The 17,337-nt window shown below is 42.0% G+C and overlaps 1 protein-coding gene across 3 annotated transcripts in view; it reads right to left on the reverse strand.

The window, feature by feature from the left end:
- The window catches only part of edil3a (EGF-like repeats and discoidin I-like domains 3a), a 211,750-nt gene that overhangs the window by 36,023 nt on the left and 158,390 nt on the right, over positions 1 to 17,337 (reverse strand). For all 3 annotated transcript variants that reach the window (XM_073839789.1, XM_073839788.1, XM_073839787.1), the window contains 3 exons: positions 4,588 to 4,743; positions 3,767 to 3,911; positions 2,661 to 2,845 (listed from right to left, as the gene is read on the reverse strand). In XM_073839789.1, coding sequence (XP_073695890.1) covers positions 2,661 to 2,845; positions 3,767 to 3,911; positions 4,588 to 4,743 — 486 coding nt within the window. The remainder of the gene's footprint in view (positions 1 to 2,660; positions 2,846 to 3,766; positions 3,912 to 4,587; positions 4,744 to 17,337) is intronic.

The following is a 17,337-nucleotide window of genomic DNA, read 5'->3' on the forward strand; positions in this document are numbered from 1 at the left end:
TAAAAGTGAAATTTGAATTCAATGTCCCCTTTAAAATCAAATGTTGTAATGTGATTCATTTCAGAGCCATGGGTTGATTCAAGACTTATTGAAAAATGTTTTGAAAAGTCTATATGGAGAAAATTAATGGAACAAATTCTTCCAGAACTCAGGCTGCTAGAAAAGTAAACTGTCTCATATTGCTTGTCAAGGCTTTTCAAAGGGATTTTTGTTCTCAATTCATAAATTTTCCATGGCTCCCCTGGCTATTTGAGACGGACCCCGGTTAGAAAAAATGCTGACTTAGATAAAAGTTGCTATAAATTCTAGTCCTTGTCTTTTACTGAAGAAAACCACTGCTAAGATTTCTCAAACTGTCCATGCATATAGTCCGTAATGAGCAGCCTTTAGATCCATAATGAATGCAAGTGGTCTTCTCATGCTTCCCTGATGAAGGCTAAAAGTTCCCTCTGTGGGACTGAGGTCACATCTCTGTTTGAGCAGTGGCGAAGACACAGGAAACCACAAATGAGGACACTAAATCGATTCATTACACACAAAGAGGAGGGAGAGGAACGAGTTGAAAAGGCTATTTTTCAAAATTCAAGGGGAGAAAAGCCAGAGACAGACCCAGACAGATGTAAGAGAAGGAGGACGGGCGTCTCCTCAATGTCTCTCGGTCGATTCAGCATGTTTGGAAGCAATCAACAGAAACTTCAAGAGGCCTTCTTGCTGTGGAGTCCAAACAGACGAAAAAGAGCTGACTTGCAGTGTATTTGAAGGGCTGGCGAGAAATTGGTTCATTCAAACAGCTCCAAAACCTGTCAATGGGATTTATATGCATTTTAATGTGAGTGGTTTGTTTGACCTTAGAAGTCCCTTGAAAAGCAGCATGATTTGTTCTTTTGATTGGTTAATGGAGGGAAACTTTTCCACAGATGTAAAAGATAATGTTGTTTGTGACTCAGTTTGACTCCCGCTTGTATTTTAATTTACTAAAACAAACCGCCAGGCAATATAAGACTTGATTTGCATCAATTCGATGCAGTTCCTAAGCCAGCCTAATGAATGTAGGCAAATGAACTTTTCACTTGGAGTCTTAGTCAATATTGACGTGTGCATGCGGTATGTAAAATATCTGCTTGACTGAACATGTCAGCGTGCAGAAACCAAACCGTTTAACAGACTGAAAGTACCAAGATCATTAAAAAGTTCCAAATAAAGGGCTCCGAGTAACAGCGGGATTTGTTTTCGCCAAAATCAATGGACATACAAATAAATGACTTCCAATCAAAGCAACAGAACCACTGAGGCACTGACAACCTGATGATTTTGATGCAGTGTGATTAAGCACTTCACTGGCAGATCCTTGAGATGTGCTCCGTTTGGTCAAAGGGTCTCTGACGTTACTGCAGCTTGTGAGGTAAATCTTGCCTCTGCAGCACTGCAATTGTCTTGATAAATTAGAATACTTAATTTGTCATTAAGCTTGATTAATTCCATTAATCTATTAAGCCTAAAGTCATTCTGTGATGCCACTGGTATTGATTATTCCATTGGGGCAACCACTGCAGAAGCTCACAGTTCACCATGGCAACTGGTGTTTGAAATGTGCCCAACTGTGTCTCACATTCGCTCAGTTTTTGTGATTGCAGTGGAGCATTTATTCAGTAATCTCAGGATATTAATCACTTTTAACACCCCACAAGCTACAAAATTATTCAGATGTGATGACATTCCCTGCATCTCATGAACAACAGTCCATGTCCTATGAATAATGGCATAGAACTATCTATTACAGAGCTGTCTATCAAACATAACAAGAGCAATTATATCAAAGCAGATTCAGCAACTAAATTAATACATACATTTTAAATGTTATTTTTTTGCAATTAATATAAAATTTTGCTAAAAATCCTTGTTCAAGAGTCAGGGGTATGAGTCAGGAAGAGTTCAACACTCCTTGTTCAAGAGTCAGGAATTTTTAAGGAAATGAAATCTTTTAATCAGCAGGGATGCATTAAATTTATCAAACTTAACAGAAAAAAACATACTGTTACCAAAAAACTAATAAATAATGCTGTTATTTTGAGCTTTCTATTCTATTAAACTAAAATAATGGTTCACAATATCAGCGTTTATTGATTTATTTTTGATTGCAAACTGTCTTTGGAACCATAAAAGATTAAAAATGTTCATAATAAGCCAAATTAATTTATAATAATGAATCTAAAATAAAAGTAATTTAACAGGCAGGCTTAAAGTGAAATATGGTTAAACACGAAGTGATGTGGTATTAAAATGCTTGGCTTGAATGATGGCAAATAGCCCTCGCCTGAAGCCTGAGGTAAGGTGATCGGTTACCTTAATGAACGGTGAGTGAGCGAGCAAAAAAAGAGAGGCTCTAGGGAGAAGGGATAACTAGGATTTTGTTGAAACTCTGATTCTAGGAGCTAAATAGTAGGAATCACGATAAAGCTTTGATCTTTGTTAAGATTCTGTCTTAGGGATCATCTGAACTCTCGTTGTTGAATACGCCTCTGTGCTGTGCTGCAGTGATCATTTTATTATGATACACTTCAACTTTATATGTAACCACTCACTATATTCTGTAGCCAATAACAGACACAGTAACAGTGGACTGTCCTTAAGCATATAAGGACATTTATAATAAACCCTACCTGCAGCCACTGGGACTGGTCACTGTGTCCAGATGTCCAGGCATTGACCTTGCCTTGTTTATCCAGTCTCGCTTTCCCAGGTTCCCAGGTGAACATGTCCATGTTAAGAGTCCTGAAGATGCTGGAGCCTGTGATTTGGTAGTCCTGAATGTGGCCAGACTTCATCCCCATTGGCTCTGAACACCCTGAAGAATGTAAAGGCATGTATTTAGCCTAAAAATGTATTACACTAAAACCAATTTACAGTTGAAGTCAAAAGTTTACATACACCTTAAAGAATCTGCAAAATGTTAATTATTTGACCAAAGAGAAATCATACAAAATAATTAGACCTGAATAAGATATTTCGCATAAAAAATGTACATATAGTCCACAAGAGAAAATAATAGCTGAATTTATTTATTAATATTATTTATTGATTGATTATTAATACGGTGTTGTTACATGAATGATCCACAGTGGTGTTTTATTTATTTATTTTTTGTTTAGTGATACAGTAGTTGTTCATGAATCCTTGTTTGTCCTGAACAGTTAAACAGCTCACTGTTCTTCAGAAAAATCCTCAGGTCCCACAAATTCTTGGGGTTTTAGCATTTTTGTGTATTTGAACCTTTTCCAACAATGACTGTATGATTTTGAGATCCATCTTTTCAAACTGAGAAAGAACTGCTTGAGAAAGAAAAACGATGCATTAAGGGGGATAAAAAAATTTTTTGTCGGAATTGTGTGACTTGTGAAAGTCTTGGTAGAAATATATGAATTTATAACTGTCATAAAGTTATCTTACAGTTGTGGGATTTCCACCTATTTTTTAAATTAAAACCCTAATAAAAACCTGAAAAATCATTTGTCCAAAATTGAAATAATTTATCATTTTAAAAACATTGGCAGAACTACTGGCACAATATGACCAACAGAAATCTTTATTGTTAAGCTGTAAAAAATAAATCCCCTGAACTAGCTAGGAGAAAAAAAACAGCTTCAACCTTGTTGTGTTGTGCTTTATTGACAGTCTGGACAATGTTTCAGAGGTATAACACACTTCAAAAGTCGCCTTTGGACGTGCTCTCAGAATGATGTATGCTGTCTATATTGAGGTGACTTACCCGTGAGCTCACAACCCAGGAGCTCCATGCGAAGAGTGCAGTGTCTCCTGCACACCTGCGGGTAGATCCTCACATACTGAGCCTCGATAGGAGGGGTGAAGGAGTTGGCAAATGGAGTGTTGTTATCAATATTCCCACGGAAGATCTGGAAGAAGAACGTGGGGAGATTTCACAAGACGAGAGAGAGCAAAGAGAAGGTCAGCGCTGCTCCGTTACACTCACCCCAATTTATTATACTGGTTTTTAATCAAAAGAGTATTTACTAACACCAAATTGAAGTCATTTGTGAAAAATGTTTGAGGTAAAAAGGTCAAAACTAGATGAGACTGGACTAGGTTTGCATTCCTCAAAGGAATTATCAGTGCTTGCAAGATAGCAAAAGTAGAAATGATTTAACTTTTAGGCAAGCTTAGGTTAAACAAATGAAATGAAATTAAAAATAGAACCAATCACAATTACGGATGCAAAATAGATTTAAAAGAGTGTACTGATCACAAATTACTATGTAAATATTTAGATGGCATTCTCGTATAAACGTATAAAACTACATAATATAATGAATACAACTCCATAATAATAAACTCTGTCTGAAATCATGAAAATAGCAACTACTCAAAGTCCCTAGAAGAAATCTGGACACTCCCTAAAAGTAAAAAAGATGGCATCTAAGATGATGGACGTCATATGTCATCTGAGGCCTCGACAGCTCTCATCAGTCTCTTCAAAATCCAGACTCAAAGTGCATATGACGGAGAGGGAAGCAAAAGCACATGCTGAGTGACTGATGTGACTCTTTTTCGCTAATTAAAAAAACGTCTCACTATATCTTCATCCGTGCCCTTGACTTTGTACGTCCTCCAGGTCTTTCCGTCATCGCTGTAGGCCACTTTGTACGACTTAACATATTCTGGGCTCCCGATGCGCTTGGCTCCTTGGGTTATCACTCCTGTGACCCGCATCCTCCTCTGTAGGTTAATCTGTGACAGAGCAAAAGAGAGAGGAACAAATGCAGAGAGAAAGAGAAAGAGAAGAGAGAATGTTCTTTAGTGTTATCTTAATATTATTTATTTAGGTTAGTAATTTTGTTAGGTTAGTGAATTTAGTACTCGAAAAATAAGACAGGCCAAGATGTATAATTACACATTAAATGAATATAATATAACATGTTTTGGTCACTGATAATCACAGACATGCTGAAACACCAACACAATACATTTTCCAAGTGCAATTGTTCTTATATTAAAGTTTAATAACAAGTATCTAGATATGGAACACTCAAAAATTGTCCCAAAAACACCCTTGTCTCTTGAACTTGGGCAGTTCCTGAGAAGTTATTGGTGTAACAATGAAGCAGCATGATATTGCTTTTATATAACAGTACAATGAACAAGAAGTCAATACTGAGAAGTTCACATTTCAGACACAACATTGCCAGTGACTTTGTCTTTTACTCCGCCAAGCAAGCAGAACTGCCTAACACCGAGCAACACTGAGCATAACAAACATTTGCTTTGTCTCAGAATGAGTCAGCGTTTTTCAACAATCCTTGAATAAAATAATTTGCTGACTCACCCGTTAAGACAGTCACGTGTCGCCACATATTGGCTTAATGATGTAACTTGCAAAAAGAGTCACTGAAAAAGAGTCACTTATTAGTGACTTAAGGTGCAGTCACATTAGCGAAATCTTGCTGGCAAAAAGGCATTATTCAATGACAACAGAGTAGCAAAGGTTGATTCTTTTATGTAAAGATATGACAATTGAATTTGAGTTTTTTATTTTAAAATTGTGGTTTGTTTGGAAATCTGTATGGTTTGGTAATATCTGTTGGTATACTTTATCATTATAATATGTAAATATACAACAATTTTGCATTTACCTTTAACAACTTTACTTATAACTTTTATGTGAATGTCTTCAGGACAATTGGACAACATTAGGCAACATCTTGAAATTACACCCAATGAAATTGTGTTATTGAGTGGTTTGAATCTTTTGTTTTGTACTATATTTCTAAAACTCTGATTAGACTAATCTTCTCATAAAGTTGAGATCAAAAGTTTACATACACCATGCAGAATCTGCACATCTTTTTTTTTTGTGATAGTTGTTCATAAGTCCCTTGTTTGTCCTAAACAGTTAAACTACCTGCTGCTTGTAATGTAAATCAATTAATTGTTACACAGAGAGAGTTTCCAACGTGACTATTAGATCGTCATGACTGTCACATCATTCTTTTTTCTTCTTGATTTATGTCTGTGTTTCACACCTGTGAAGTTCTGAAGAAAGAAATGGATATGGTGAAGAAAAACTGTGGGTACCCAACATTGCCAAAATGGTTGAGTCTTTTCTCTTTGTAAGCAGATTCTAAGTCTGATGCTGATGAAGTTTCTACTGTTATTTGGGATGAGGAGGTGGACTGGAGTACCTGGGATGATGGGTGTTGAAAAGCAGGAGAACCAGTTAGACGATAGTCCTAAGAAACATGAGATGTGCTCCTGCTCTGAATGCTGTGATGAGTGGGATGACATACTTGCAGTTGACTCCTTCATTGACACGAAAAGCAAGAAGGCAGTGAAAACTCCTGCAGGCTCATTAGGAATTCAACCTTGGGTGTGTGGTGACTGGCCGTCAAATATAGATGCTAAATATTCTCTTTTCCACCATCAAAGTTCACCAGCAACCCAAACCCATATGAACGCTGGGATGGATTGATATAACCGGCTGAGCTGGAGAGAGGTAAATGAAATCGACATCAACAAAATCCAACTTTGCACTGGCACAGAAGCTGCATCTGCATTCTACCTCACTCAGTGAATGCAAGGACTTAAATACACACTACTTAAAAACAGCCGCTCAAATGGTAAACCTTCCCTTTCCCTTGCAAAGAAAGAGTCTGCCACATGTCCAGAACATAATACACTGTGAGCCCATCCAATGCTCTTCCTTTTAATGACAATAAGAAGACAAGCCTGTCCAGACTCATATGTCCAGCCTTGTGCCAAGCGTGTGTCCACCATATGCCCACCAATGGTGCTGGTTGACAGGCGCTGTGTAGTCTCAGCCTCAGACATCACGCCCACGGAACGTTGGCTAAACGTCTGATGCATATGGTACACTTAACTGGAAACACTTCAGGAATGTCGAAGTCGTCATCTGATTAGTTGAATTTGACCGGATTTCCGGGATATGCGAGTGTCGCGTTTGCTTTCGGTCCTCCGGGAAACAAAGCGCAGACTGATTTACTCGACGTTTTGCTAAAAGGTGCTTATGCAGATGCGATTGTTGTTATACACTTTTGCGACGTTCGCGAACAAATTACTGACGTACTGCTTGTTCTCCCTCTTCTTATTTAACTGGTTATTTCAATGACTGACTTGTTGCACGCCAGTCTGTTGTTGAGGCATTTCCATGCACCGAAACATGACGCTGAACGAAACGAACTGTGATTGGCTGTTTGGCATGTCGGTCAAACGGCCTTATGGGCGGGCCTTGGCCAATTAAAGCTGCCATGAATTCCAGACCTTCAGCCGTCAGTCTGAAGGTCCAGTGTTTCCCCTACCATTATCTTAGGGGGGCGCCCCGCCCCCCCAACGGCACCCCCCGCCCCCCTTGAATGTCAAGTTCATGTTATTTTTGATATAGCGTCAGATCACAATAGAAGTCATTAAGGTTATCTTTCCTATAGAACAGGGCTATACATTGTTCTTTTATTAAACAAACTAAATTGCCTTGTGTTATTTATCTTATTTACACGAAGGCATGTCATTTCTGTCTTTACATGATCGCGTGTTTACAATGTCTCATCTGCGAAAACACAGACGGGATCGCGGACTCCATTCATAAAAACCGAATCTACTATAGCGCGAAATGCCACGTAAATTTGTCGATTTTTGGATTAATAAATCAAAAGTTGGTCTGTTACTTCATTCAAATCGCGATATGGACTAGTGTCTGTGAAAACTGAAATGCAAAAAGACCGTTTCAATATGAATCCTGCATGCTCCGTTTGCCTCTGTATGTATGAATGGTGGAGACGCGCTTTTACTACACGCATATACTGAAGCACACGTGACGCTCCCGCTAATTTTGGGCATTTGCATCTCGCATGAACAGATAAACTCAATATCCAAAGCTGCTGTGAGTGTCACTTTTACCGTTTCATTTGAGAAAACTAGCATCATAACATGCTGTACACACACAGAAACTTCAAGGCAACCTGTCAAAATAAAAGTAACATGTAACAGAACATTAGTCTTGTATTACTTTTGTACAGTATAATGTAGTTGTTTATATATTCCTATTTAAATAATTGACATGAAACAATATATATGATAAAAATAAATATAACAAGATTAACCACTTAATTGTAGAAAAAATACTACAATTATTATTTAAATGTTAAATTATTATTATTTATTGATTTTAACAGTAAACCTCTGTTTGTTTGCCAAAAATTAAAAGGGTTTATTTTTCATTTGATTAAAAATAAATAAATGTTTATACTTTTAATTTGATTATGAGAAAAAATAATACACACAAGAATTAAAAAAAAAAAACACTGAGGTCTGGCTACGCGAGACTAGGCGCTGTGCAACCTGCAATTCCACTGTCATGTACTACATCAGAGATGTCCAAACCAGGGCGACACGTGAACTAATCATCTCTTCCTCTTAACTAGTTATAGCATGAAATAAACATCATTGAACATCAGAAGGTATCTTGTTTCACATTATTTTTCAAGTTCAAATCCACCAACATCTACTCTCCTGTCTGGTTTGTTTGTCTGACAAAAAGCCAGGTTCAGCGTTATGATTGGTCAGACCAAACTCCAATCAAACTCCCTGTGAAGAGTCAATTGTCCTGTCATGCCATATCACAAGAGTGAAAAAAAGCCAATGAAGCATATCATTTCTGAGGTATCATTTCAGTGGATCATTCAGGCAACAACACAGTATATATATGGTATATATATATCACAAAATTTGGGGTCAAATTGTGCAGCCCCGCAAACCAGCACAGCAAATGTGGGGTGTTAAAAAAATCCATTTTAAATCACAATTACATTTTTTATCAGAAAAATCTAAATTAGATTCCCCCCTCCCCCAAATTATGCAGCTCTACTTTCGTAGAGCTACAGAAAGTAGTTTGCAAAATCCTCTAAACTGTTTTCCTGCATGACAATATATTGACCTGTAACGGCCATGTGAATTTGTAATTACGCTGAAGTGAAAATAAAGTGGACCCAGAGCACTTTGCACACACAAAGCACGTACACCAGGCAAGGAGTTCATTTAGAGCATTCACACACAAGCTTAAATTCTTGCAAACAACCCTAAAACTAATCAAGTGTAGGACAGACGCTGACAGAAACCATAAGCAAGTAGGACAGGGTTGTTTTTGCACTGTTTATGACAACACAAATGGCATGAATCTGGTAATGGAGATATTCAGACATCTCTGATCTCATAGAGCCTCTTCATCAGTGCAGAAACGATGGCAGAGATTGCTTATACTGCAAGACGACAGTCATTTATTTAAGAAAAACACTGACTAGCCGACCAGTCTACCGCTCTTCCATACCAGTAAAGTCGTGGAAGCCCTATAGCCAGAATTTCCATTTAGACAACCTGCCAAAAACTGTTTCCACCAGAACCTCCCAGTTCTTGATTTCATAGTCACTCTACCTAAAGTACACCGCTTGCTGTTAAAGCCAAGCCCTGTTCCATTATACATCCGTAGGAAGCACAAGAAAACAGAGAAAACACTTCTACGCTAGGAACAGATCTTACTGCTTAAGCTTTGACATACATCCACAGAGCATCCTTTGAATTTTATGAATGCACTGTGTTTGACAAACTACAGCTGTAATATCACATGCATATCCACATACTGTAGCTTTGCAGTTTATCTTTAAAGCAGGGCTCTACTGAAAAACTATAAAGCAGACCCTTTTTGTAAAAGCGATATGTCCCTCATCGAAAATAAAATTGCCATACAGATTTTTGTTATTTGTTATGTAATATGAATGATCCTTTCAGGAGCCCACTGATTCTACTTGAGATGCATTTTCAGTATTTTGAGCTTTGCACATTGAATAGCTACAGGCCTCTGGATTTCAAGTAGGCCACACAAGCTGACAGCCTTCTGGGAGTTTCTTAGTTTTGTAGTTAGTCAGTGGAATATCAAAGATTTTTTGTGTTTTATCCCTTTTCTAAAACACCACAGGTAAACGGTACGCAAAACGGATCCCAAATGCACTGCTTTCATAACCAGTGCTCACTGAAAAAAAAAAAAAATAGCAGACAATTTTCACTCAGAAATTGCTACTCATTTTGAAAATGACAAAGAAACAGCAAGTAACACATTAAATTAAACATGAAATTCTGAAGTAGAAAACATAATTGGCATTTTCTTGTTACACATACTTCTATAATCTTTTCTTTATTTACAAATAAATGAAAAACAGTTTGGAGGAAATAAATTGCAATAATTGGTCCCACTTTATATTAGGTGGCCTTAACAACTATGTACTTAAATCAGAAAATAAGTAATAATGACAACGAAAAATTAAAATGTACCTTTTGTGTTAATATTGTATTGCAAAACACTTTTGCTGCTATTGAGGTGGGATACGGGTAAGGTTTGGGACAGGTTTGGTGGTATAGGTAGATTTAAGAGTGGCTTAAGGTGTAAGGGATAGGTCAACATTAAACTACCGAAGAGAATTACAGGAGTAATTACATGCAGATATTTTTAAAAACTATAAGTACAATGTAAAACGTACTCGGTTACTTTCGTAACCTCGGTTCCCTGAGATACGGGAACGAGTACTGCGTCGTAAGACGCTTATGGGAAAAGCTCCTTTTCTCCTGAGACTGAAGCATTTCAATAACGCAGTGTAACTGCACGGCCATTGGTTCGTGCAGTGTTAAAGAAACGAACCAATGGCTCGGCAGCGGAGATGCACAAACCTATGGTGATGATTCGCGCCGATCGCGCCAAAAGGGGCGGAGGATCTGGCTATATAAGCGAGCATTTCGCCATAGGGAACTCAGGTACTTCGACTGAAGCGACGACTGAGTCGTGCAGCTACCTAGCACGGCCAGCAACGCAGTACTCGTTCCCGTATCTCAGGGAACCGAGGTTACGAAAGTAACCGAGTACGTTCCCTTTCGATACTTTCACTCGTACTGCGTCGTAAGACGCTTATGGGGAACCAGTACAATCCCGCCGTTGCTAAGGTAGAGGAACGACTGACATGACCCTAGCACTAAAGGACTAATAAGGGCCAATTTGTTCCATCAGATAGCCTGATAAACGTCCGTTCCAAGGAATAAGTACAACTTGGAGCTCCAAAGAGGCCAAGGTGCACCATACATAACATACTGGTAACAGATATACCACTATGCGGAAAGGACCCGAGTCTGTAAGACTGGAACGTCCAGATTATAGAATCTAGCAAATGTGGACGGTGAGGCCCAGCCTGCCGCCGCACAAATTTCTGCAATAGAAACCCCACTAGACCACGCCCAGGACGAGGCGATGCCCCTCATCGAATGGGCCCTTACTCCCATGGGACATTGTAGGCCCAGAGAAGAGTAAGCCAGCGTGATGGCTTCCACAATCCATTTGGATAGTCTCTGTTTTGTGACCGAAAACCCCTTGGTGCGGCCACCAAAACACACAAACAGCTGTTCTGACTGCCTAAAAGGAGCAGAACGCTCTATATAACATCTCAGAGCCCTGACGGGGCAGAGAGGGTTAAATCCCTGGTCTTGCTCCGTAGGAGGAAGAGCCAAAAGGGAAATAATTTGGTCTCTAAAAGGTGTAGAGAGACTTTTGGGAACATACCCACATCTTGGCTTCAGGATGACCTTAGAGTCATTTGGCCCGAACTCCAAGCAAACGGGGCTCACAGAGAGCGCCTGTAAGTCACCCATGCGTTTGACTGATGCTAATGCCAATAGCAGGGCAGTCTTCAACGTCAGGGGGCGAAGGCCTATGGACTGAAGCGGTTCAAAGGGAGGGTCTTTCAAGGCCCTCAACACTGTGGGTAAGTCCCAAGACGGAACCGTGACGGGGCGAGGAGGATTAAGCCGCCTTGACCCCTTTAAAAAACGAACGACCAAGTCGTTCCTTCCCACAGATTGACCGTTTACAAGGTCATGGAATACCGCTATAGCTGCAACATAGACCTTGAGCGTAGAAGGGGATCTCCCCTTATCCAACAGCTCTTGCAGGAAGGACAATATCACTGATATGTCACATGAAATTGGGTCTGCACCGCGGGTGGAACACCAGGCGGAAAAGACAGACCACTTGAGATCGTAGAGCCGCCTCGTAGAGGGTGCTCTAGCTTGTGAAATAGTACTCAAAACCGACTCAGGGAGACTTAAAGGCTCCCGTCTAGAGCCCAAACGTGCAGCGCCCACAATTATGGTTGGGGGTGCCATATCGTTCTGTTCGCCTGTGTTAAGAGATCTCGTCTCAGTGGCACGGGCCATGGTGCTTTTGAGAGCAGCCGGGGAAGATCTGGAAACCAATGCTGGTTCTGCCAGAATGGAGCCACTAACAGGACTTTGAGTTTCTGTTCCCGTACTCGCCTGATGACCTGTGGTAGCAGAGCGATCGGAGGGAACGCGTATAACAGGAGATTGGGCCATTCTTGGGTCAATGCGTCCTGTTCCTTCGAAAAATAAATTGGGCAGTGATGATTGTCTTTTGAGGCGAAAAGATCTACTCGCGCCTTGCCAAAGACAGCCCATATTTGCTGAACCGTATGAGGGTGAAGCATCCATTCGTCTGAGGAGACGTTGCTCCGAGACAACATGTCTGCTCCCTGGTTCAGTTTGCCTGGCACATGCGTCGCTCTCAGAGAGCGGAAGTGCAGCTGAGCCCATTTCAGGAGACGTTCTACCATCGTAAATAAACGTCTCGACGAGAGGCCCCCTTGGTGATTTATGAAGGACACCACTGTCATGCTGTCTGAACGGACTAAGACATGGTGTCCTTTCAGGGCAGGTAGAAGGGTGTGAAGGCCTAAACACACTGCTAGCATTTCCAAGCAGTTGATGTGAAGGCGACTCTCCGCTTTCGGCCTATGCTGGCCGTCGCACAGCACCCCCCAACCTAAGTTGGAGGCGTCTGTCGAGACTGCCTTCCTTCTGACTACCAAGTCCAGGGGAACGCCCTGTTCCATCCATTGAGCGCACCTCCAAGGAGCTAGGGCTGCTATACAGGCCCGATCTACCTTGATGCGCTGGCGTCCTAAACGCCAGGCTTGAGGAGGAACCTTTGGTTTCAGCCAGAACTGCAGGGGGCGCATTTGAAGCAGACCCAACTGAAGTACTGGAGATGCTGAGGCCATAAGGCCGAGCATCTTCTGAAAAATCTTGAGTGGGCGAAGGGCTCCGATTTTGAAGGAAGCCGCGAGCCTGCGAATGGCTTGGGCTCTCTGCGGCGCAACTGCTGCCTTCATTTGACATGAGTCGAAAACTGCTCCCAGGAATGCAATGCGTTGGCTGGGAGACAGCACGCTCTTGGCGAAATTGACCTTGAGTCCTAGGCACTCTAAGTGGCTGAGGATTAAGGATCTGTGGTGCATTAGCTCGTTCTCTGACTGGGCTAGAATGAGCCAGTCGTCTAGATAGTTCAGGACGCGAATTCCCATCTGTCTCAGAGGGGAAAGTGCTGCGTCCATGCACTTTGTAAACGTGGCTTTTGCAGGCTGCTGAGTCGGCGCCGGCTTGGGGCGACTAGGAGCCGCTGCAGAGCTAGAGCGTTTAGGCAGGAAGTGTCGCATGGCTTGGGACGACTTCTGCGCTGCAGTGAAGCGCTCTGCGAAACCTTCCACAGCTGGACCAAACAGGCCGGTCGGCGAGATGGGGGAGTCAAGGAAAGCGACCTTATCCGCGTCTTTGATCTCCGTTAAATTGAGCCATAAGTGGCGCTTCAGCACCACCAAACTGGCCATCGATCGCCCGATTGCCTGAGCCGTCATCTTCGTGGCGCGTAACGCCAAGTCCGTAGCGCTGCGGATTTCTCTGAGCGGAGAATCATCCAGGCCCAACTCGTCCAGCCCGCGGAGGAGTTTCGCTTGGTACACCTGGAGTACCGCCATTGAGTGAAGCGCTGAAGCTGCCTGTCCAGCAGACGAGTACGCTCGTCCAGCGAGGGTAGAGGTCGTCCTGCAGGGCTTGGACGGGTGTGACACCCTCGCCTTCCAGCCGATAGCGGTGGGCGGGCAAAGGTGCGCAGCAACAGACTCGTCCAGCGGGGGCAGCTTCTCGTAGCCTTTTTCCTCGGCGCCATCAACCGTAGTGAGGGCAGCAGAAGAGGAAGTGTGAAGGCGGGCGGAGTATGGAGCACGCCAGGACTTGGATATTTCGTCGTGGACTTCGGGGAAGAATGGTGAAGCTCGCTGACGAGGGGCCTGGCGGCGCCCCGGCAGAAACCATTCGTCCAACCGGCTCCTAGAGGGTTCCTCGGGGGGAGACCATTGAAGTTCCAGCTCCTCGACAGCTTTAGATAGGATGCGGAACAGTTCGGCATCCATACCGGCGCTGGCGGCGCTGGGTTGCGCAGACGGCAAGGGGGCGGGGTCGTGAGAAGAGCCCGACAACTCCTCCGCGTCAGATGCGGCCAATGACATGCTGTCATCCTCGCATTCACTTCCTCTGAAGGAGACCAGATCGCTCGCAGCCGCGGAGGGACGCTGGTCAGGATGCAGGAAGAGAACTGGCGATTCCTCTCCATGGGGTGAAGGCGAGGCACGCGGGGTCTGAGCCGGCGTGAGCTCGCCTGTCACCGCGCTCTTAGCTCTCCTGCCCCGCTGCTTCTTCCTAGCAGGCTCTTGCGAGGAAGTAAGCGGGAGGGCGCGAGGAGCGGCGTCGCTCTCTGAAAAGAAAGCTAGCCGCGAGCGGAGGGAAGTGAGACTCATATTCCCACAATGGGAACATTCCGTCTCAATGAGTGCAGCCTCGGCGTGGGCGTGACCCAGGCACGAGACGCACTCAGCGTGAGAGTCAGCGGCGTGCAGAGGGGCTCTGCACGAGCAACAATAACGCCGTGGCATTTGAAACAACGCCGTTTAGAAATTTGCTCTTAGATGTTCGCCGGATAGCAGCAGGGAATCAGCTCCGGAGCGTCAATCCGCCGAGCAGTGAAGATCCGCTGCGAGGCTCGTCAACGGCGAAGAAGAGGCTTGCTTGAGCGAAGTCTGCGTAGTCAGTCTCTGCGAAGATATGAAGTCGTCGCTGAAGAAGAAGGATCTGAGTTCCCTATGGCGAAATGCTCGCTTATATAGCCAGATCCTCCGCCCCTTTTGGCGCGATCGGCGCGAATCATCACCATAGGTTTGTGCATCTCCGCTGCCGAGCCATTGGTTCGTTTCTTTAACACTGCACGAACCAATGGCCGTGCAGTTACACTGCGTTATTGAAATGCTTCAGTCTCAGGAGAAAAGGAGCTTTTCCCATAAGCGTCTTACGACGCAGTACGAGTGAAAGTATCGAAAGGGAACCATGTATGTATGCATAAAGTGTATTGTATCAAATTATTAATTTAAATGTAAGTGTGTAGTAGTTAAAGGATAACTATTGCCAAAATGAAACCTGGGCTGTTTTTTTTTTACTGTAAATGAGACAAACATATATCTAAAAGCATAATTACGACAAACGAGCCATTTTTGAGATTGACCGTGATTTCGTTTTGTTTTCAATGGCCGGTGAATGGGAATACTGGGGGCATAAATTTGACCGCATCAAAATCAATATTTTTACAACACTAAGAAGGCTCGACACACCATGAAACTTTGCTCGAAGTATCGCCTGGGTCTCTACACATGAACTCGAGCATTGAGAACATTGTTTGTGTACACAGAGTTTACTAAAAAGAAAGTTTTTGAACAACTCACTTCCGCTCGCAGCCGTCTTGCCAGTCAAGAGGTGCTGATCTCCGAATGGGAAGATGGATAGCTCCTAAAGCATATTTCCATATAAATGCACGGCTAATTCGTTGTTTTGTCGCAAGTGAAAAACAATATTAACCTTGTAGTTGTAAAAAGAGCCTCATATAAGCCTAATATTTCGTCCTATGGAGTCCATTCATTCGCATTCGGAGATCGACAATTCTTGACTGGCAAGATGGCTGCGAGCGGAAACCCAAACAGTGAAAGTGAGTTGTTCAAAACCTTTCTTTTTAGTAAACTCTGTGTACACAATGTTCTCAATGCTCCAGTTCATGTGTAGAGACCCAGGCGATACTTCAAGCAAAATTTCATGGTGTGTCGAGCCTTCTTAGTGTTGTAAAAATATCGATTTTGATGCGGTCAAATTTATGCCCCTAATATTCCCATTCACCGGCCATTGAAAACAAAACGAAATCACGGTCAATCTCAAAAACGGCTCATTTGTCGTAATTATGCTTTTAGATATATGTTTGTCTCATTTACAGTAAAAATAACAGCCCAGGTTGCATTTTGGCAATAGTTATCCTTTAAGGCCACCTTATAGTGGAACCCAATAATTACCAATGGTAGTGATAGTTGTTCATGAGTCCCTTGTTTGTCCTGAACAGTTAAACTGCCTGCTGTTCTTCAGAAAAATCATTCCGGTCCCACAAATTCTTTGGTTTTCCAGCATTTGTGTGTAACCCTTTCCAACAGTGACTGTAGGATTTTGAGATCCATTTTCACACTGAGGACAATTGAGAGACTCATATGCAACTATTACAGAAGGTTCAAATGCTCACAGATGCTCCAGAATGAAACACAATGTAAATGTACAATGTACAATATAAATTCAACTATTATATTTTTCTTGTGGACTATATGTAAACTTCTTATATGTAATCTTATTCAGGTCAGTAGTAAATGAACAGTAACATGCATTTTGTATAATCCCTCTAATTTTGATAAAATAATTAGAATTTATCAGATTCTGAAAAGGGGATGAAAACTTTTGACCTCAACTGTGTGTTTTGAATATAATTATATGCAAATATACTTAAGTATTTCTAGGTTTCCTGGGACTGATGTATCTGATAGAGACAGACAATCGTTTTATTTTGGGGCAATTTGACTACATGTCTGTCATTTAGAAAGTGCAAATATTTTGATCACTTTATTTATTGTGGCTTTCTTTATTGTTAAAGTAAACAGACATACAGGTAAACAAGTGTTTTTGAGAAAGTAAAAATGAAATTTGAACAGTAAACACTGAGGGAACCAACTGTGTGATTCAACTCTAAAACCTGTCCTTCACATCACAGGAAAGCAGCTGGACTGGCAAAGACTCCTACTGTGTTTTTCCACTGCCACTCTGTCATGTCAATCAACCCTGCTTCACGAATTCAGTCCACTGTGCACGCAAATCAATAATCAACACTGGAGTGTGTGATACGCTGTGATTGTTGTGTAAATACACTAATGTCTAACACTATGTGTCAGTCTTTTGCTGCATCGATGCAGCTTCTATGCAGAGTAAAATGGCTCCAGACAGACAAGTTTAACCATAACATAATTGGCTCATAACTTCACCCCAGCATCGTCACTTCGTGCTACCATTGTC

Source organism: Garra rufa, chromosome 5 (assembly GCF_049309525.1).
Source record: "Garra rufa chromosome 5, GarRuf1.0, whole genome shotgun sequence".
In the NCBI taxonomy this organism is placed as follows: Eukaryota; Metazoa; Chordata; class Actinopteri; order Cypriniformes; family Cyprinidae; genus Garra; species Garra rufa.